At 40.8% G+C, this 21,337-nt stretch overlaps 2 protein-coding genes across 2 annotated transcripts; both read right to left on the bottom strand.

Annotated features, from left to right (window-relative positions):
• Positions 1–6,741: 6,741 nt before the first annotated feature.
• Positions 6,742–11,706, bottom strand: LOC148337891 (transmembrane protein 182-like). Its single transcript, XM_088294551.1, has 5 exons — positions 11,436–11,706; positions 9,363–9,486; positions 8,757–8,855; positions 7,869–8,006; positions 6,742–7,370 (listed from the first exon to the last, which is right to left on the bottom strand). The coding sequence occupies exons 1-5, from the start codon at positions 11,604–11,606 to the stop codon at positions 7,150–7,152; spliced, it is 753 nt and encodes a 250-aa protein (XP_088150677.1). The 5' UTR covers positions 11,607–11,706; the 3' UTR covers positions 6,742–7,149.
• Positions 11,707–18,715: 7,009 nt separating this feature from the next.
• Positions 18,716–21,187, bottom strand: LOC148337890 (uncharacterized). Its single transcript, XM_088294347.1, has 2 exons — positions 20,933–21,187; positions 18,716–20,211 (listed from the first exon to the last, which is right to left on the bottom strand). Exons 1-2 carry the CDS (start codon positions 21,057–21,059, stop codon positions 19,532–19,534), a joined length of 807 nt encoding a protein of 268 aa, XP_088150473.1. The 5' UTR covers positions 21,060–21,187; the 3' UTR covers positions 18,716–19,531.
• Between the last annotated feature and the right edge of the window lie 150 nt (positions 21,188–21,337).

The following is a 21,337-nucleotide window of genomic DNA, read 5'->3' as shown; positions in this document are numbered from 1 at the left end:
AAAACAGGTGTCCCAGCGTCTACGAAATGTGCTGCAGTTTCTAAATTCAAAATGATGATGATAAGGTACTTTTTATCTCTTTGCTGTGCAAATGTCTTTTTTTTATTAATTTGTTTTTGTTTTTTAATGATTTTAGACATGCTTTTGGTTGTGTGACCACATTGAGTTGCTCTGTGTCCTATAAAAACAAACTTACCTTGAAGATTTTAGAGCATTTATTTTTGATTGTCTTACCTTTGGATGTTGAGGTCTTTTGAGAATTTATATGCTGCAACTCATAATGTTGTTTCAAATTGGAAATCATCATAGCTATAGTCTCCTCTTATATTAACTTATTTAATCCCAGAAATTTTCACTAGCGGAAACCCCTAAATTCCAGCGTTTTTCTGGATGTTGACTGATTTTGCGAGGCCAACAGAATATTGTTCTAATGCTATAAAAAAAAAAGACGTATAAATACGTCCTTGGGAGGTGGGGACTACATTTTTGATTATGTATATGTGTGTCTTATGGATTGAATGAGTAAAGGACATTTGTCTTGTGCTGGTTGAAATGAGGATGTATGCAATATTCTGATCCATACTTTTGCCATTGCCATCTTCTATAACAGGCTTCTTCCTAAAGGCTGCAGATTGTCAACAACATGCACAGTTTGCTGCGAACGGCTTTACATTGTTTCCCAGTCAGCTTTAGAATAGAAATTCTGTTACTTGTCTATACATTGGTTTGGTCCTGAACGCATTAAGGAAACGCTAATTGAATATAAACCTCATAAAACGCCATTTAGCTGTGTTATGCAGCAAATAAAATAAGAAGTGAAGTCAACCCCAAGTATAAATACATTTAAATCCACGTTAAAAACTGCGCTTTTTCCCCCCGATACCTTTGATTAAGGTTTTTCAACTTTTCTTTTAAAATCACCTTCCCTATACAGTCCTTTTTCTTTTTTCTTTGCTTTAACATTTTTGTAAATTTGTTTAAATGTTGTCAGGATATGGTATATTTTTTAATTGTCATAAGCTGCTTTTGTTCTTTATGCTTTACAAATGTATGCAGCTATTCTTTTGAAATGCTTTAAATTGTGCTTTTGATTTGTGAAACAAATTGAGTAGCCTTGTGAATGAAATGTGCTCTATAAATAAAGTTACCTTGCCTTTCGTTGATGCAGTAGTTCTGTGGTGCATTCCAGATTGACAGATTCTGTAAATTGCCCATGGAAACGTTTGGTTTATTGCGTCCACACGTGATACAATCACAATGTTGAAAACAAAAGCACGTCATTCTTACTTCCTTAGCCATTTTGACTGATTGTGGATAACTTTTAAGAATGTTAACATTTGTTGTTTTTTGTCAACACTCAGGTTGTGAGTGCACTCAATACTACAAAAGCCACGAGGCATGGAAGCAAAGATGTATTGCATTTAATGAGGCCAAGTGTATTAAACCCAAAGTAAGTTTCAGGTTTTACTCTATGAAGTGTGATCTTGACCTGCGCCTACCATTGTAAACTGAGACGGAGGTGATTCAAATGAGCACAGTGTTGAAAATGTTTATTTATAATAAATTGCCTTATTAACTTCATTCTTGGTTGATTTGAGGATCCCTATTACTGAAATTTCAGAAAAATGCAAAAAAGAGAAAGAGATATTTACTATTTTAAGACAGATCCACTTTATTGTAAATCTATGAATCTACTGGGAATCTAACATTTAAAAACATTCTCTTTTTAACTGCACACATTTCTTAAATGATGTGGTTTTACCTTAAACGTATCTGACTTGTTGCAATTGTGTTGTCAACACACGTTTTTGAATGTGGAGATTGTAATTAAGAAATAATTGGAGGGACTTGAGCTATATTGCTGAAGCGTGGAAGATTCGTGCCCAAGTGATAATTCCATGTGCACAGATGTTAATGTACACTGCACGTTGGCTTCCTGTGTGCTTATCCAGCGTGCATGTGTTCAACTCTACCAACCACCCACTGGATCTGTCAGCTTGGAGAAGATTTCAATTTTGTAACCAACTCTGCTGCCTTTTGATGGATGCGTCTTTCTGCCTTTTATCTCTCGCTGCGTTTGCAAACTAATTATTTTTTTTCCCTTATTCTCATCCTCGCTCTCTCCTTCAGGCAAATATTTGTTTCCTCAGAGGTGAGTGTGTGCAAATGTGCCTCACAGCTCCATATGCTGCCATCTGCCAATCAAGTGTGCTGGAATCCTGAAACTATTCGCAATGCCCTCATTCCCCTCCCTCTTTAAGGAGGAATGAAAGAATTTGGAGAAACAAAATGCTGTGAGAGCGCCTGTGCGGTAAGGAGATATTAAAGGAAAATACAGACATACAATAGACAAGAAAAAAAGGGATTGCTGGCACACAAATGAGCATCCCCTGTCCACGCAGACCTCTTCCTGTCTGTCTATGAGCAAAACTTCTTGTTTTATTTTCACTGTTTTATGTAGAGGATGTAAGGGGATTCCACGGCATCGGTCACATATTTGTTTTATTTGCCAAAGAACTTTGAGAGTGTGCTGTAAGTACATGTACATATTGATTTCTGAGTTGTGGTTGCTGAAACAAACAGTGCTGCCTGCTCCTTGTCGGCAGATGAACAAAGGAAGCTGCTACACAAATCAGTAAAGTGCTGCGTTGAGTTTTGACATGATACTACACCCATTATGAAAGAAAAGAAAACTGGTTTTGAAAACATGAGTCAAGGCTGAATCACACACTTTACATTGTGTCCCAGTCAGCATTATACTAGACTGACAATGGATGGATGGAATAATAACATTGATGTCTGCGCAAAAACAATATTATTTCATGAAGAACATAATTAATCAAATTTATTCATCCATCCATCCATCCATCCGAACCGGTTCTCCTCACAAGGGTCGCGGGCGTGCTGGCGCCTATCCCTGCTGTGTTCGGCAGTAGGCGGGGTACACCCTGAACTGGTTGCGAGCCAATCGCATGACACGCATAGACGAACAACCATTCACACCCAGGAACAATTTAGAGTGTCCAATCAACCTAGCATGCATGTTTTTGTAATGCGGGAGGAAACTGGAGTACCCGGAGAAAACCCACGCAGGCACAGGGAGAACATGCAAATTCCATACAGGAAGGCTGGAGCTGGAATCGTACCCTGCACCTCCTAACTGTGAGGCAGAGGCTAAGCATGCTGCAACAAAATATTCAAAAAGTGAAAAAAATCCCAACTGGAGTAATGGTCTACGTAAAATTGGGCTCACTATGCCTCTGGCATAAATATTGGTAGTAACATGAACAGTGAAAACAGAGAAAATGAGCAGTGCTATTCATTTTGGCTCTAAGGCTTTGTGGCCAAAGAAACACTTGGGTTGAAAAAAAATATAAATAAAAACACTGACTGTCACGAAAACTGTATTTTGGAGTGGTAGAAAAATTCCAACTTCATGCAAATAAAAAAAAATGACCTTGGATGATCCTGATTGGAGGCTAACACAATGAGATTGTAAATAATGGCCAGCACAAAACCTTTTGGAAACATTTGAACATTTACAGCAGTCATACAATTGTAGAAAGATGAAAGAAGTAAACAATCAGTTTTAACTTGATGAGTCCGAAAAGTGTCATTTATTAGTGAAAGGTTTTGCTTGTGCATATTCTTAAATGTTAAAACTGAAAGTAAAAATAAAACAAACTACAACTATTATGCTTACTTTGCAGTCTTACTCTTTTGAATGGCAGTCCACTTATTGGCGATGTCTAGCATATTCTTCCCTTCTTTTCACGTTATTTTCTCTTAACAAAAAGTCTAGAAACCAAGAAAAATCCAAACGCTGACAAAATGACTCTTTAGATGCTCCTTAGCTGAAAGTCTTGCTGGGCACACCGAGGCCTCTTTGCTCATGACAGTAGTGTGAACTTACGCGTTTTGTTCAACTATAGAGGCATGTTTTCCCCCTTAGGACTAACCACTTTAATTCTTGTAAATATGTTATTTTTTCTCTATGTTAAGTAATGTGTCATTTTTCAAACATCCACCATATTCCACGTATAATAAAACACTAGTCAGTATTTTTTTTATATTTCTAACAAGTACAATTATGTACTTCTTTGCCATGTTTTGACAACAAAAAAGAAGAAATTGCTTTTGCACACATCCACAGTTGCAGATTATGTGTGAAAAGGCGAACACTTAAAACATGATCGCCTTCTCCATTAGTTCAACCTTTTTAGTGCCTTGTGCTATCATCATCTGTGTGTAAGTGATCCAGTCTTTGTGAGGTTAATTGAAGGCAGGAGCTGTGACTGTCTCAGACATAATCTGCCTGCATTTACACTTTTGTGTGTGCGTGCGTGTGCGTGTGGGGGTGTGTGTGCGTGGGGGTGTGTGTGCATGTGTGTCGAGGGGAGGGATGTCTTTCATAAGTCCACTCTTGTTATTTGTACAAAACTGGAAAAAGAAATGCACACAGCGACCCTTCTTTATCCTTCCACCTGCTGCCTCTCTACCTCAAACCCTCAAAACAGATTAGCAATGTGTTTATGTGTGCGCGTGTGTGTGCATACAAGTGTACTTGGAGGAGGTGGGTCCGTTCCTGGAGATTTGGGATGTACAAAAGAAAACAAAACAAAAAAACAAAAAACAAGAGTGATGCCATAAGGCTTGATTTCCTCTCATATCAGCGCTTATCCAGGCAGTCATTTTTGACAGGAGAAAATACTTTATCCGTGAGGAACTGTGCAATTTCTCACACACACGAACGCACGTGCACACACACGAATACACAGATAACACATAAAACTGAATTTGCATCATTTTAGCGAACTTTTTGCTGCCCCACTCCCCACGCTTCCTTTCAGCTCAGCGACAGTAACGACCCCCAACAGAGTAGGTAACACTCAAACATGTACCTATGTCAATAGACTTGTGTCCTCCCAACATGAGAAATAACCAGCACACATAAACACACGCACACACCCCCGCGTGCACCCCCACTCACGCGCACGCGCGCGCACACACGTGCCCACATGGACATTGGCACATACTGAGAGGTCGCACACACACAGAGCAGGTAATCGGCTCACTACTGTTAGAGGGTTAGCACATGGAAGAAAAGTGTTCCTTCCAAGTGTATCCTGACTTTGACTGGATTAGTGCTCACTTTCGGACCATTTCGGTCCTGGTGCTCTGTCCAGGGGACTGAGGAGTGTGAAGGGTTCCTGACCCTGTGATGGTCCCCTTTTTTTTAAGCACAAGGGGGAAAAATGTGCAAATTGACTCTATAAAATGCTAATTTGTAAATTACTCAGTACTTTAATTTTAGGAGCATCTGCACAGTTTGATACAATCCAAGACCAGAGTTGTGTTTTGAAATTTGCCTTTTCAAAAATCAATAAAGAAATAATCATGTTTAGTTTTGAATGGCACTCTCTGCATCATGCATCATGCTGAGAGGTTTGAGTGATATTTTGCCATTTTCTAAAAACTAAAGGAGTAAACCTAAACTCATAAAACGTGATGTAATGCGTGACCACAGTATATAAAAAAATACAATTTAAAAAACTGATTAATTCAGAACAACAAAATTATAGCTCAGTGCACCGTATTTGTGGGCCAAAAATAGGTTAAGCTGATATTTATGCTGTTGCATGCACAGTGCAGATGTACCTAATCAAATGATTGGTAAGTGATTATGTTACCTGCATTCATAGGGTTTCATTTGCAAATGTAACACTTTTTAATTGTTTTTACTTGTATTATTATTGATAAGGGGGTGAGAGAGAAAACAACAACAACAGTCGGTTCAAATTTGTGGTTGGTATTGCTTCTTGTGTTTCCCACCATTATTCTTCCTTCTGTCCAACCATGCATGGTAAACGTTCCTCGTGAAGAGGAGAGCTGCAGAGACCTCAGCTGGCCACTTGTGGTAATTAATTATTTTGACATCTATATAGCTATTCACATTCGACTTCCTACTGTACATTCTTAACTTCTTTCAACACATTGTATTTATATGCAAATATAACATATACCTTCCGTGACTTGAAGTTGAATTAAATCATTGCTGGTGAGATTTCATGTAAAACGTCTGACACTAATACATCTAAGCACACTACCTCACATTAGCAGCATAAAGCCCAATACCAGAGCAGTGTGAAAAAATTCTGACAAAACATAAAATCTGAAGGATTTTAAAGTTGACTTTGTGATTTTTTTTTTTTACCTAAAAGGGATAAAAATTGGATCACTAGTAAGAAGTTGGAGATTGGTTTTTCAGGTTAATGCTGGGTGACTGCTGCATGCCAAACAGTCGTTCAGTTTTCAAATCCCCGTTGGATCTCCAAAATGCATCAAGTTCTTCACCCAAGCAAACTCATGGACATCCCTCCACTCCTTCACCCTCCTCACCCTCCCTCTGTCCAAATAATTTTAGTTTCCTGTCCATCCAGCCTCACACTATGGTCTTGCTCCACTCCAGTTTGTTTGATCCTTCGCCAAAGGACAGGAAACACAGCTGCATTGCCTCCCTTTGTGTCACTTGCAGCATTGATAAAGCATTGAAATTCGTGAATTGAATCATTAAACACAGCTAATTTTCATTCAAAGCTTCATTCATGTATGTACTTTGTATGAAGTTTCGAAAATATGCTAAAGAATGACCGGATTTACCTCGTAATTGATGGATATAGAGGCTACTTTTTAATTGTTCTATATTTTTTACATCTTATACAGGAGCCTACAACTTACAGAGAAGAGACATAAAAGAGCATACAATTAATTAATTATGGGAGGGATGATCTAAAAAGATAATAAGGTCAGATAGACACATAGATAGATAGATAGATAGATAGATATGACAAAAATGTGAGGAAATCACTATTATTTTAATGGATGAAAAGATAGTTTATAAAACGCAATTCAGTTACATTTGATCCTATTTGAATAAACTGAGCTGTACATTGTCAAACAAATTGTCATCTAGGGGGTTGTGCTATCTGGGGCTACTGACTCTTTTTGCATTCTGGTCTATTCCCCTCAAAAATGTCTCTGCAGCAATGCATTCAAAGGATGATGATGTGATTGAACGAATCTTTGCTCAGTCCCTGTGCAGCACACAAAAAGGTCAGTTGTATCCTCTTCCACGCCAAATGGCCTTTCTCACTTGTTGGCAAGCAGCGCTCGTCCCACAAGCATGAAGATCAATCCAGCGAGGAGCTCCAGGGGCACGCCAGCTGCAGCCACCATGAACGAGAGTCCATAGCGCACTGAGACCTGCATATCGATACATGCCTCCCCTCTCTCCTGCAGGATGTAACGCTTCACATCCACTACCTCCATCCAAAGTATGAAGAGCAGCAGCACAAAGAGGAACAAGCAAGCTGTGGAGAAATATACATCAGGCAACCAATGCCATAAGAGCCTTTCTGTTTTTACTGTTACCTTGGTAGCAATGTTTGCACCCAGAGTAATAATTAGAACAGCAGTGAGTGAGATAAGTGCATCAGTGTGTGCAGGGCGTGGCTGTCATTTTAACAGACAGCTGACACCGGCAAAGACTGCAACATGTGTTTCCAATGCAAAATACATGCTAAACAAGGAATGAACTCAATCATTTTATGGCCTTGAAGTTTGCTCAAGTATGTTCCAGCATGGCCATGATGTGTTGTAGTGCACAAAAAAAAACGTATAAATGTGTGGTTGGGTGAGTTAGGTGAGCAATAACTTCTTGGTCTTGATCTCAACCCAATCAAACGTTTAAGATGAACTAAAACAAAGACTATGAACTTGTTTGAGCCAAGGTCACTATCTGACCTCACAAATGTATATTTCACACAAAAGACCAGGTGTGCTCTTTGCATAAGTGAAGGATATCTTACCAGCAACGATGAGAAAGGCTCCACCCAGCTTGTAAAGTTTATGGCTAATAAAAGGGACCCCACAGACTAGTAGGAAGCATCCAGTCACAGCTGAGACCAGTGCAAGGATTATAAAAACTGTCCAGAAACCTCGAAATACTGAAAGAAATACAAGCACATCACCATTAGTAATACAGTAATCCTTCGTTTATCGCGGTTAATGGGGACCAAAGTCCTCCCTGAAAACTAAAAACAAACAAAGTAGAGATTGACTTTTTTTTTTACCCTTCTTGTTATTTTTAATAGATTTTTTTTAACATTTTTATTCTGGGGCGATTAAGCCTCTATTTTGTCATTGCACTACAGGATTCTAGTTAAGGTAAACTGTTTTAAGACAAACTTTAAACAAACATTAACGGAACAGGACATTTGGATAACGTTATGAGAGGCGGAACAGAACGTTGTTCAAAGTTGACGGTCGTTTATTCACATGGACGAGACCGGCGAGATAAAGCAAGGGAAGAAGCTGGATCATCACAGCAAATCAGCTCATGTGAATCATATACTCGGGTTGTCATTGGTTGAAACAATCACGTGCCTTGTGTGAGTGCCCGTGGGCAAAACAATGCATCTTTACGCAATATGCCTACAGATGTGGCTGTGTTTTTTAATCTTTTATTTATTTATTTATTTATTTTTTTTATGAATATTTTGGAAAAACCCACAAACACTGAAGCCGCCAAACGTGAAGCCGCGAAATGCCAAGAGAACACTGTAATCCATTATGCAAAGTGTGTGTCGTGTTGTGACTGGAAAAATTCCGTTCATCAAGAGGGATTTAGTAATACAGTTCTAATTTCTAATAATCTTCTCAACAACTGTAAAAAGTCATGACTTAAATGTTCCCACCTGCTGTAGCATCATAGCTGTAATGAGGTATTTGTCCAAGCGAAACTGGTAATGGGAAGAGGTAGCCATGGACACACAACTTGGATGATGGTTGATTTGCTACAAGTAAAAGGAAAACACAATTTGAAAAAAAAAGACCAAGAAATATAATAAATATAATGACCCCCCCACCCCCACTAAAAATTACATTCCTAAAGAATTGAGGCATTCCAAATCGACCTTCAGAAAGCCAAATTTGAGACAACTCGAGACTGGACTTCTCTGAGAAGTCAGAGAACCGTAATAAAACAAAACATTCTACCGCTAAAACTATTAAACTGATACATGTGATATATGAAATAACTATAATTTTGCATCCCAAAAAAATAATAATAGTAAATAATACTGTGCTTCACTTTGTGCTCTTTTTTGTATTTGATTAATGGAGAACAGTAATAAACATGTTTTAGCAATCACACACAATTGGGTTTGTAGTTTTTCTTTCATTATTTTGATAATTAAATGTTAATTTATTGCATTTTTTTAGCATCAAACAGGAAGTGGACAAGTCTGGCTCCTTGTCCAGTACAGCACGACATGAGCTCCATTGCAAAGACTTTTACATACTGAAAAACGTTGCCAAGACTTTATTTGCGGTGGGTTCCACGTGGTACAGACAGCGCCAAAAAAAGCCTTCATGCTGGAGGGTGAGGAACGGGGGAGAGTTGGTGACTGCTTTCACAAACTGCAGCTGAGAAATAAAGAGAGACGAGCTGACATCAGTTGTCAAATAAAGACACGACAGCTGAAGTTTTTTTGTCAGTCAGTCAGTCAACAAAGCTGCTTTGAGGCCACATTGCTAACTGAAATATTCCAAGGCTGCAAATGTGGTTCAGATCGAGAGGTTTGTGCAGCTTTCAAGAGGAACTTATGAAACATGCATGCTCATAAATTCCATCAACTTGTCAAAAATATGATTGATGACGCAGAAACTTTAATCAACCTCTCATGGAAAATAAAACACTTACAATAGCTTGGTCTTTTCAGCAATAGCAGCTTTCATTAACGTATGCTTATGCACTTGTATGTGCGTAAGAAGGAAAATATAGTTGCCCGCTTTTCTGGCTGCGTGCATTTCCCTATTGACTCAAGTCTGTCATACGCACCTTCATGTCAGATACGCGCTCGGGGTGGAGCCAGCCTAAAATGTGGGCCGACTTAAGCGCTTCTGCAGAAGGTCAAGAGTGACATATTACACTTGCTGTTTGGATCCAGTTTCAAAACAGGGACAGAACAGGCCCACTGATATTAGAAAATAGACTTCCAGGAGGTAATCAAATGTATTTGCACACTCTAAAAGATGCTTTCTTTTATTTACTTTCTTTGTCACCGCAGTCTCATCCAGCTGGCCCCCACTGTCCACTAGTGTTGTAGTTCTCGACTTTTTAAGGGTCCCAGTATCGTCTCAGAATCGAAGGCCATTTCACTCTGTCTTGTCTCGGTCTCAGACAGGACGAACTCTGGATTTTTGATCAAGACTCTTCCAGGCTAGGCCAGTACTTGTGTGATCAGAGAGAAACGCAGAATACAGATACGGCTCTGCCACACCCACTGCACACGGACAGTGGATGAGGAAAATTGGAGAAACACTGCCACCCAAAAGAAAATAACAAAAAATGTTGGGAGTAAGGTTTCCAAAACCTTAAGTTAATTATGGTTAATTTGCCAAGCAAGCAATCTAAGCATCCATCCATCCATTATCTAAACCGCTTCTCCTCAGTCTTCAATAGGGTCGCGGGGGTGCTGGAGCCTATCCCAGCCGCCTTTGAGCAGTAGGAGGGGTACACACAGAACTGGTTAACACCTAATCGCTGGACACACAAAGACGAACAACCACTCACGCTCACACTCAGACCTGGGGACAATTTAGGGTGTCGGATTAGCTAACCATGCATGTCTTTGAGAACCCGGAGAAAACCCATGCGGGTACAGAGCGAACATGCAAACTGCACACAAGAAGGCCGGAGCCGGAATCCAACCCTGAACCTCTAATCTGTGAGGCGGACCGCTAACCAGTCACCCACCGTATCACCCGCAATCTAAGCATTTCTGACGAATTTTCTTTTGAGAGTGATTATCATGGCTTGTAAGGACAACTTGGTTGTAATAAGTATGATTTCATAATTTGTTAAAGAAGTGAAATAACAACTTTACTTTGCTTCATTGAACTACTTTATATTTCAAAAGCAGCGTAGCTGTTTTTGTTTTTGTTGCAAACATAATGAAAAAAAAGGTCCTGGTCATTTTCATTTATTTTTGTTGTGATATTTCATTTGTATATATGGTCTTGGTATTGTCTCGGTCTTAACCTGGTTTTCCCTTAGCATGATTGTGATTGTAATTTAGGGACCTCCCGAAGGAAATAAATGCAAGGGGCAACGGATAAACTGTTTCAGAACGTGGTGGAACTACCAACAGTACATGTTCTCCTCATGAAAAAACAAACAAGTGTCTTCAATCTTTTTTCAATCTTATAGTGTTGGGTGAGATAAACCTGAAGAAAAATTGCTCGCATAATTTTAATCCAGAGTAAACAAAATATGGGGAGGGGGCAATTAAACACTTTTTTAGCTACTTTTACATGGCCTATAAATACACTTCACCATTTTTTTTTGCAAACAATGTTCATACATGTCTTACCTCTGTCCCATTGTTATCTTTTTCTACTACGGTTTCTGTGGTCTGCCAAATATAAGTTCCACAGTTGTCACTGGCCACCAACCAGTAGTCTGTAGCAAAGGCAAAAAAGAAACATATGGTCCCCAATGCTCCGAATATGCCCCCCGCTAAGGCTACAGCTCCCACCCTCATAGCTCCAACCAAGAATCCTCTTGACAACTACCGTATCTTCTTCTCAGACTTTGAGCCTAGTGAAACCTCGATGTTGTCCACTCTGCAGCCTTCTGGCAAACGGTCTCCGGACCACACCCTGGCGCACAAAAAGTTGTTGGGGGGGGGGGGACCTCAGTGACGACGAAGGACATGCGGGGGTAACAGTTATTTTAGGAAGCATGTCTGTCCTTGTCATATTACTCTTAGTGTGCCAGGCAATGAGGACTAGTTGTTTGGGTCAAATGAAGATGGCAAATGTGCAATCTTTATGGAACGTAAGGTATTTGTTAGCTTGATGTTACTCTTGGAGGAGCGCTTTGAAAATAAATTAGACTGGCGATGTAAATGACCCTCGAATCTTTCACATGCGTAGGAGCTTCAACAAAGAAGGTTTTACAGTTATATACATTCCTTAAAAGGGGCAATTGTTTCCTGTTCTAGTCTTGTTTGTCCCTGTTGTTCTTCTCGATCCAAAGCAAAGTAAGATTTCTTTGAGGCCTGTGGAATGGAAACCATCAGAGACCATCTCTTGGGATATGATTTTATAATCTCAGCATTGAGAACATTGTCAATGGAAAAGGTAGCAGGGTATTTTTCTCTGTATGATGTCACAATGTGTAATTTTATCTCCTCTCCAGTATGATGCATTATGAAGAGTTGCAAAAAAAAGAAAGAAAAACATTTACGCGAACTTATGCCATTTTTATTTTATTGGACAAGGTATGAATATGGTGGAGAGAAAAAACTAGTCATTAGCGTTGAATGGGTTCACAATTTGTGAATAAGAATGTGCTTATGTTTTCTTCTCCCAAAATTCAACCAACCTCCATTTTCTCCATATGCTTGCATGTATGTTACCGGACCGCTTGTGGCTAAATTTGAAATCCTGCCAGATGTAATGCATAACTTTGATCTGCTATCATATAAAGGTATTATATCCAGTTCTCTTTCTTCCAAGTCTCTGCATGGACCTTTTTCTTCTGTGCTTTATGTCAGTCTTGGTCCAAGGAATTTGAAAGTCAAAACTATATCCACCAAGTTCCTCAAAGACAACAACTGGCATTCCCTTACATAGCTTGGTTGCAGAACTTAAAAACGTGGTATTTGTTGCCATCTACTGGAGACAAATGTCTCTCACATAAAATTTAAATAAATAGCCCAGTTGTATGCTGATAATCTGTGCCCAATCTCTCTGACCACCACTGTGTTATATATATATATATATATATATATATATATATATATATATATATATATATATATAACTTGACTAATGCCTTTTAGAAATGTTCTCTTCCTATTTTACCAGTCTGGTGCTACTTTATCCACGATTTAAACAGAAGGCTTCAATGCAATCCAATACAATACAACTTTTTTAGATATATCTTCAAGAACCTGGACCTGGTTGCGGCAGCAATAATTAAATGCTAACAAAAACAAAATCCCCATGGAGAACAGATGTAAAAAAATGAAAAAGGAGCTGCTTGGTCGCAAAGAGAAAATGGAGAAAAAATAGAACCATTGTCAATCACCAAATAATCTGGGACCAACAAAAAATCCGAAAACAATCCTGTGAGAAATGAAAAAAAATGTCTTCAAATTTGTCACCAACCACAAATAACCGTTTTATTTTCCACCATTGACGACATTTTTAATCTCGATTTTAACAGCTTCACCTTAGCCCCAGAAAACCCTCTTTGTGAGAATTTCCAGGCCACTTTAAAGGAAAAATCGCCACGATCAGATGTGATATTTTAGTCAGCTGCAACAAGGCTGTAACTTTTACATATTGTTTGTCTACAAGATCTGGACCAAATTGCATCTTGACAATGAAACGATGAATTAATATGGGTTCAGTGAAAAAAAGCATTTAAAAAAAAGCTAAATATCAAATTTCACTCCCGTCAGATAATCATCACAGTCTCGAATCTTCTTACACAGCTGACATTTATTAATTTGTCACCGTCAAACTCGATGACTGCACAATAATTCTGAGGGGAATGAGCTTCAAATGCTGGCAGAAAAGTCACTTCAGAAACTTCTTATTCAGCCGACCAAACAGACTCAGCTTGTCAATCATGTCCGACGGCTCTTGCCTTGCCACGTAAAGAGCGCATGAGAATGAACAGTGCAACTCTCAAACCCGTCCCCGGAGCAACAAACAATATAATTACTTTCCTATTGTTCCATGTACGATTCACAAATAGGAAAAGAAAGCTTGCATGACAACTATACACAAATTATCAATAAAGTCAACTTGCCAATTGTTTGATGAATAATAAAATTATAATAAATTAAATGACAAATAATATTTTGGCAGTTAAATCAAAACATCCAAAAGGATGTGGGAAGTGCATTTTTTAATTCAAAGTTACTGATAGGAAACCACATTAACAAAGTCAACTAGGAATAAAAATTGGAAAAAAATCACATTGTACTGCTACTGCAGCTGTGCTTTAATGATAAATTTTATTCATCAATAGAAGTGTTGTGCATGCGTCGGTGTGGTTGTTCACTTCATCAACGAGTGTGTTGTTCTATATCAATTTATGCATGAATTTGTTGTGTGGCTCGACGCATTGCGTAGCTTTAGTAGAATGGCCCAGGGCACGATGCTTATAAACCCAACTTCTAGAGGGTGTTGAATTGCAGTTAGCATCTCACCCCAGCACATCTTCATATGACGATATGGCAATGATACAATACCCATGCTGGCTTGGGTCTTTTCTTTATGGACTGTTTGAGAAGCGCTTTTAAACTCAGATGAGCACCTTCCTTGCGGCCTTTAAAGCAGCAGTAGTAAGGCGCCTTCTGAAAAAGAACATTTTAGATTTTAACCATCCGGATGTCATGACCCGTGTCGGGCATGTCTGTGTTTTTTGTTATTGTTTTCGTCACCTCCCTGCCATGTGCACGTTGTTTATGTTTTGTCAGCTGTGTAGGGGCGTTTCCCTCTCAGCCGTCTCGTCCTCACCAGCCACGCACCTGTTCCCTGTCAACCATCACGCACCTGATTCACATCTGCTCCCCTGATTACTCGGACTATTTATCCACCCCTTGCCGACAGCTCAGCGTCTGAACATTTGTCCTGCTACGCCCTGTTACGGACTTTCACGATCACCCTCCTTCTCGCTCATGCCCTCGCTCATGCCCTCGCTCATGCCCTCACTCATGCCCTTGCTCATGCCCTCGCTCATGCCCTCGCTCATGCCCACGCTCCTGCTCCATGCTCATGCCCCCTGCTCATGCCCCCGGTCCCTGGTGTTTTGTCACAATCCTCGTCACTTGTCTTCTTTCGTTCTGTTTAGTCACGTTTAGTTTGTCCACGCCACGTTGTTTGTCCTTGTTTGTTTCATTTAATAAATTCCCTTTAAGTTTATCCGTTTCCCTGCTTCCTCGCTTTCTGGGTCCACCTCCTCTTCGCCGAACGGCGAACCCTGACACCGGATAACTACCAACCTGTAACTTACCAGTACAACTATAAAGAAATGTTGTTTCTTCTGATGGTCTTAAGCACTGCTTTCGATATAGAAGACCAGAACATTCTTTTAAATTGACGTTAATCTGTCTGGCCTCGTTTTCATCCTTATCTCATAGAAAAAAATATATTATCTAAATTTGGAGATGTGTTGCTCAAAAGACTGAAGGTACATGTGTTGTGACTCAGGGTTCTATTTTAGGCACTGTTCAATTTGTATATGCTTCCTCTTGGTGGTATCATCAGAATGTTCGGAATGGACTTTCATAGCTATGCTGACGATTCGCAACTGAAGATCTCTGTCTCAAGAGACTTTTGAACTATACTTTAGACATCAAATCCTCAACAGCAGATAACTTTCTATAGCTTAACCAGGATAAAACTGATGTTTTAGTAATCTGTATGTTTCACAAGTGAAAATCCTAGAAGTTATTTTCGGCTCTGAGCTCACTTTTATCCCTCACATGAAAAAAATAACCGACATAGTTTATCAATTCAAGTATAGAGCCATAGTCTGCCCGCCCTTTCTCTCTCCGGCCAACAGGGAGACGCTAATTACACTGATTAAAGTAATGCCCTGCTTTCGGGTCTTCCCTAAAAGTATACTTCAAGTTTACATTTACAATTAATGTGATCAATTTGTTATTTTTCGTGCACATGTAATAGATTTAAAACCATTTTTTAAATAATATAGCTATTCACCATGTTCATTAAGCACGCCAGTAGATCATATGTGTGAAATGGACTCGATTGCTCAATACACACACACATATTGAGTTAATCCTCAAAGAATGATGCCGAATCGTTTTTCCAGCCAACAGGTGTGATCCACCGTGAATTGTCTTGAAGCCGTGGTGGCGCAGTGGGACCGGTGGTGGTGCGGGCTAGAGCCCGTGTTGTGGCATCAAAAGTGCATTTATGAGCATCGTCCCAATGAAGTATCTTTCGCTTTCCAGGGCAGCGGTATAGCGGCGCCATTGTGTTTTCTATGCCAGGCAGGGAGCGGTGCTCGTAAGTCACCATGCAGATGAACTTCTTTCAGTCCTTCAGGTGGTTGGTGTCAAGAACTAACTGACAGTGGCAACTTTGCTCAGGAGTGGCCGTAAGCAGGACACTGAGACGTCCTGGTTCAGGAATTCAACCTTGTACACGTTGAAAATGTATTTGTCCGGGTGCTCAATCATCCCGTTGTCTTCCAGGAGCTTCACACTTTGGAATTACATCAGGATGTCATCAACATAGATGGTGCAGAAAGATTATATGATCCATCATCCGTGGCCACGCTGTTCCTCATGCCAAAAGTAGAGATGATGAACACGAACATGCCAAACGCCGTGATGATGGCGCTCTTGTACATGTCATCTGTTATGAGGACTTGGATGTAACCCTTTAGTTGGTCCAGCTTGGAGAAGACTCTGGCACCATCCAACTGGGACGTGAGGTTGGCCATGTTGGTCAGTTTCTGTTTGGCGGTTCAGTTTGTGATAGCCTCCACAAGGCTACCAGGATCCATCGGGCTTCTTCACTATTTAATTGAAGCTTGATTTAAATGCAGCGATGGAGGGGTTTGGACAGCTCGGGGAGTTCCAGAAGCGTGACGTTAGAATGGTGTTTTAAATGCAGTGGTGGAGGCCGGGAGCGCTGGGTAGATGAGCGTAACTCAATCTCTTAGGGATGATTTTCCTGTCTTTCTTATTGTTGTGAATAATCTTGATAGTGCCAATTGACAAACTATAAAATATCTTGACAGCAGTAATTCCACCCCTCATTTATTGAGACACACCTCTTCTTGCTTGGAGGTCTTGATGTTCAGAAAAAATAATAATATATTATCATAATTTTTAATGATGCTAGATTGTAAGAAGTACAAATAATATCTATTTGTGTTGTGATGTTATAAGTACGTTGCGGTTAAAGGGTAACTTGGATGATCTTAACATTGGCACTTATATAATAGGTTTGCATGTAAAAATAACATCAGTCGGTTTTGGACATTTAGTTACGCTAAAGTTGTGTCAACTGTCAGGAGGCAGACGACGGCTGACAGCGGGCAGTAGGCAGATAGCAGGCGGGCATGGATCTATAAACCCGCCCTATCCCGCCCCTTCCCTCCCGTGCTAAGAGTAGGATAACGGCACCGCTGACAGCAACATTTAGCTTCAGGCCATTTAAACAAAAGGTTTGCACAACAGAGACCAACTCCGTCGCTGAGTGTGGAAGCATTGGAGTGTGTCATTTCGGCTGTTAAATTCAAATTGGACGACGTGTTGTAGATCGAAAAACTGGGGCCAATCCTCATCCAAATAAATGTGCACGTCTACTCATTCTCACTTCAGTCTATCTAAATATACCGACCGGTGCTTTATGCCGTGCGCTCCTCCCAGCATACGTCTATGTACCTCTGCTCACTTTCACAGCAAGTGCACCTCGCCTACTGCCCGACAGCTGGGATAGGCTCCATCACCCACGTGACTCGAGTGAGGAAAGGCAACTCAGATAATGGATTGAATATCATGATCCGTGTCCAACCATAAATGAAAATCATGAATTATTAATAATGACAAATAAAGGTAATGTGAGCAAATTTGATATTTCAAAATTGTGTACCTTGTTGTAACCTTGTGTATGAAATGCGCTATATGCAGTAAATACAAATGCCTTGCTTTATAAATGCATTATATTTTATTCACTGGCCTTGCTGAATATGCTGAAATGATTAGTATCTCTCGGCGGCACGGTGAGCGACTGGTTAACACGATGGTCTCACAGTGTAGAGGTCGTGGGTTCAATTCCGGCTCCGGCCTTCCTGTGTGGAGTTTGCATGTTCTCCCTGTGCCTGAGTGGTTTTCCTCCAGGTACTCTGGTTTCCTCTCACAACCCAAAAACATGCATGGCAGGTTGATTGAACACTCTAAATTGCCCCTATAGGTATGAGTGTGAGCACGGATGGTTGTTTGTCTACGTGTACCCTGTGATTGGCTGGCAACCAGTTCAGGGTGTACCCCACCTACTGCCTGAAAATAGCTGGGATAGGCTCCAACACCCCCATGCAACCCTTGTGAGGAGAATGGATGGATGCAATCACAAAGTACTTGACCTAAGAGGGGATACATATATATATATATATATATCTTATACATTACCATGAACAATTAAGCAAATGGTGTGCACCTTCGCAATAAACTGAAATGTCAGTTGTCTTTTCTTACGTTAAGTCTGTTTTCATCAATGGTCCACAACTTTTTCAGAATGTCTTTATTGCTTAACCCCATGCTAAAAGGGCCACCGCTGTCTTTATGACCGATGCCTTTAGCCCCGGCCTCTGCCTCAAACTCACTGGTTTGGACACGTTTAGAGGAGAAATGGTGAGTATGATGATGATGGAGGTGCCGGACAAGAAAGCGAGAGGGAAACCCAAGAGAAGGTTGATGATGTAGTGAAAAGGCAGCAGGTGGTGTTAGTCAGAAAGGTACAGAAAATAGGCTTGGATGGAAAACAATGACACACTGCGGTTACCACAAACGGGGTCAGGCTGAAAGATGTCAGCTCGTCTATGTTACGACCGGCTCTGCTAGGGAAGGAGGGAAGTAACATAGACCACGTTGTAAAATGGTTTGGAGAGAGTTTACAATTTATTTTTAGTGAAGAAAAGAGGTAGGTTTCAAACAAATGAGCTTAACATAAAGATATTAACGACGCTCACAAATGTGTATAAGTAAACACTAGCAAGTGTCTCCAAAATTTGCGAAAGTCCATACGAGAGACACAAATAGCACAGGCGAGGCGAACTGAACTCTTAAGTCCCAGCCGCCCTGAGCAGCAGAACCGAGGTCCTTTTATTGGTCCCAGCTGCACAGGTGGAGCTCGTTGATTGGGACGTCCATGAGTAACGAGCAGGAAAGCAGTCCACCAATGAAGAACGAGCAGAAAACCAGGCCAACAATGAGGCACAAGTCCATTGACTTTACTACGAAAGGGTGGAAGAGTTAAAACAAGACACAAGGGCGTGGCCTTGTAGGTGGGCCCTAGCCAAGGACCGTAACAGTCTAATAAAAGTGTTCAGCGTTTAATATATTTTTCTAGGGTTGTTTGTTAGAATATTTATTCCTAATTAATTAAAGGAGAGCTACTCTAAAATCACACTTTACATTAACAGCAAAATGTCTAATTTACGCAAATCACATGTTTATAACAGAAGTGGCGTGGAGAGATTGTGATGTCGTACAAAAAGCTACCAGCAGGTGTCATACTATACAGTATGACAAGCAGTTTAAGTTGAGTCACATCATCAACACTGAGTAAATTGTCAAAATGTCCATTACATTTAAACAAAATACACAGTAGTTCTTGAATTTTTGATGGATGAAAATAAACACACATCAACGATGTCTGTAAGTAATGCATGCCACCAGCATGTTAAATGCTTTCATTGTGGATGCACGTCCTCAGAAATGCGAAGGACGGGAGTGCTAAAGTTGGAGGAACATGGAGCTAAATTTGGGGTGGTCAGGTGACTTATCTTCTTGCCACTCTCGCCTCCAGGTGCCTCCAGTGAATCTGGGCCATGCTGAAGCTTGTTAGGTTGCAGAGGAGGCACCAGGCCATGCAGGAGGCTGTTTCCTAAATTGGAGTGGCATCGAGCAAGGTTATCGGTGAGGTGCTGCAGATATACCTCATCTAGCTTTTTCTCCAGAAGTCCATTCAGCAATGAGTCAGACATGGGCTCTGACTGTGATGAGGGCAGACCAAGACTAGTGTTTACCCCATCACCCATAACCAGATAGCCCTGGTCAGGAAGTGATACGAGAGGCTCTTGAAGTAACTGCTGTTGTTCTGCACACTCTGACTGGGTCAAAGTATAAAAGTGGGTGTAAAGATCTTGCTGAGTGGCGCTGCTTCTTAATGCGTTAGAGGAGATGAGGCCAGAGTCAGCCACCTGGAGATCAGGATAATGTTCCAAGAGGCTACGAGCGCCTGAGCAGAGTATCAGGTCCGTTTCGAGGGTTTGAACAGGTGAACCACTGAGGAAGGAAAGGCCTGTGGCAGCTGTAGGTACCACCCGCAATCCTTGAGAAAGTCTGGACCCAGGACCATCTTGGTCTTGACCTGAACAATAAAATACAGACAACACACATACAATAAAACTTTTCACTGTGTTCAGTGCCATCAGGGCGGGTGTGCCGGCGGCCGACCCGACAATAGCTGAGGCCAGGAAACCTCGCGCGAGCACACACGTGTCATGGTGGCTGCTATCACTACTACTGAGCGGAGGCCGACTGGAGCTCGCTTGGAGGGCATTGACCGGAATACCCACCACAGGTATCGCTGGCAGGCCAGGAGAGATGCTGACTTGGAGCATCTCGGCCTCATTAGTTGAACGGGCGCACCGGATGTAACCCCGGTGCTGAAGAGCGACCAGCGACTTGGAGGAGCAATCAGCTCGCACGCTGGTGCTGCGACTCAATTTGTTCTTCTTTTGGTGTCCTGTAGAATGCTCACCCTTCTTTTGCTCTCTATCTACCATTGTCAAAGTGTGGCGTTTCCTCAAATTAGTGAAGTTTTCGACCCTTGCCAAAATGACTGTTTGTATTTTGCGCAGGGCATTGTAGAATGTGAGATGCCCCCACCCGTAGTTCTAACATGTTTTGTACATTTTTGTACTTTAGCAGTTTTTACATAGGTAGTATTTTGATCCAAGCAAATATTGTATAGGCGCAACAGTGCAGTACGTGTGCGAATTTGGTTAAGTGTAGTTGCTCGTTGTATGACTGCAATACTTTTAATACATATGTATTTTCACTAGTTTAGTGATAAAAATGCTGCTCACCTGTTAGTTGAAGATCTGTCGGAGGAGTCATTAAGTTTTTCTGCAACATTTGTTCCTTGGAAACAAAAGCAACCTTATTGCTGTCCTCCTTGTAACGCAACACACAGAGAAAACCTTCTCCCAGCATGACTCACAATTAATCTTGTCCTTTTATCTCGGTAATATCTTTTTTGTTGCCTGTTATTAGCGCTCGAAGTAAAATGGGACTGTGGATGTGAATGTGGCAACCGACTGGCTTGTGTTACTTCTCCAACAGAGAAGTGGCCCCTCCACCCACTCAGCTTACTTCCTTTATTCAGTATGAAAAAAAAAAAGAAAAGAGAAGAAGGTGCCTGCTATTTCATAATGAGTGATGACAAACATTGTATTGCATAACATTGATGGTAAATGAGATTCAAGCATTCT

Source organism: Idiotropiscis lumnitzeri, chromosome 4 (assembly GCF_059441095.1).
Source record: "Idiotropiscis lumnitzeri isolate Australia: NSW breed Sydney's pygmy pipehorse chromosome 4, RoL_Ilum_1.0, whole genome shotgun sequence".
NCBI lineage: Eukaryota > Metazoa > Chordata > Actinopteri > Syngnathiformes > Syngnathidae > Idiotropiscis > Idiotropiscis lumnitzeri.
The sequence above is the reverse complement of the archived record's forward strand: the minus strand, read 5'-3'. Positions and strand labels throughout refer to the sequence as shown.

Coding starts and splice junctions, on each gene's coding strand:
- LOC148337891 (XM_088294551.1), bottom strand. CDS start 11,606: ATGAGGGTGGGAGCTGTAGCCTTAGCGGGGGGCATATTCGGAGCATTG. Junction 9,487..11,435: donor AAGATAACAATGGGACAGAG/GTAAGACATGTA, acceptor TTTATTTCTCAG/CTGCAGTTTGTGAAAGCAGT. Junction 8,007..8,756: donor CAGCTATGATGCTACAGCAG/GTGGGAACATTT, acceptor TATTTCTTTCAG/TATTTCGAGGTTTCTGGACA.
- LOC148337890 (XM_088294347.1), bottom strand. CDS start 21,059: ATGCTGGGAGAAGGTTTTCTCTGTGTGTTGCGTTACAAGGAGGACAGC. Junction 20,212..20,932: donor GACAGATCTTCAACTAACAG/GTGAGCAGCATT, acceptor TTTATTGTTCAG/GTCAAGACCAAGATGGTCCT.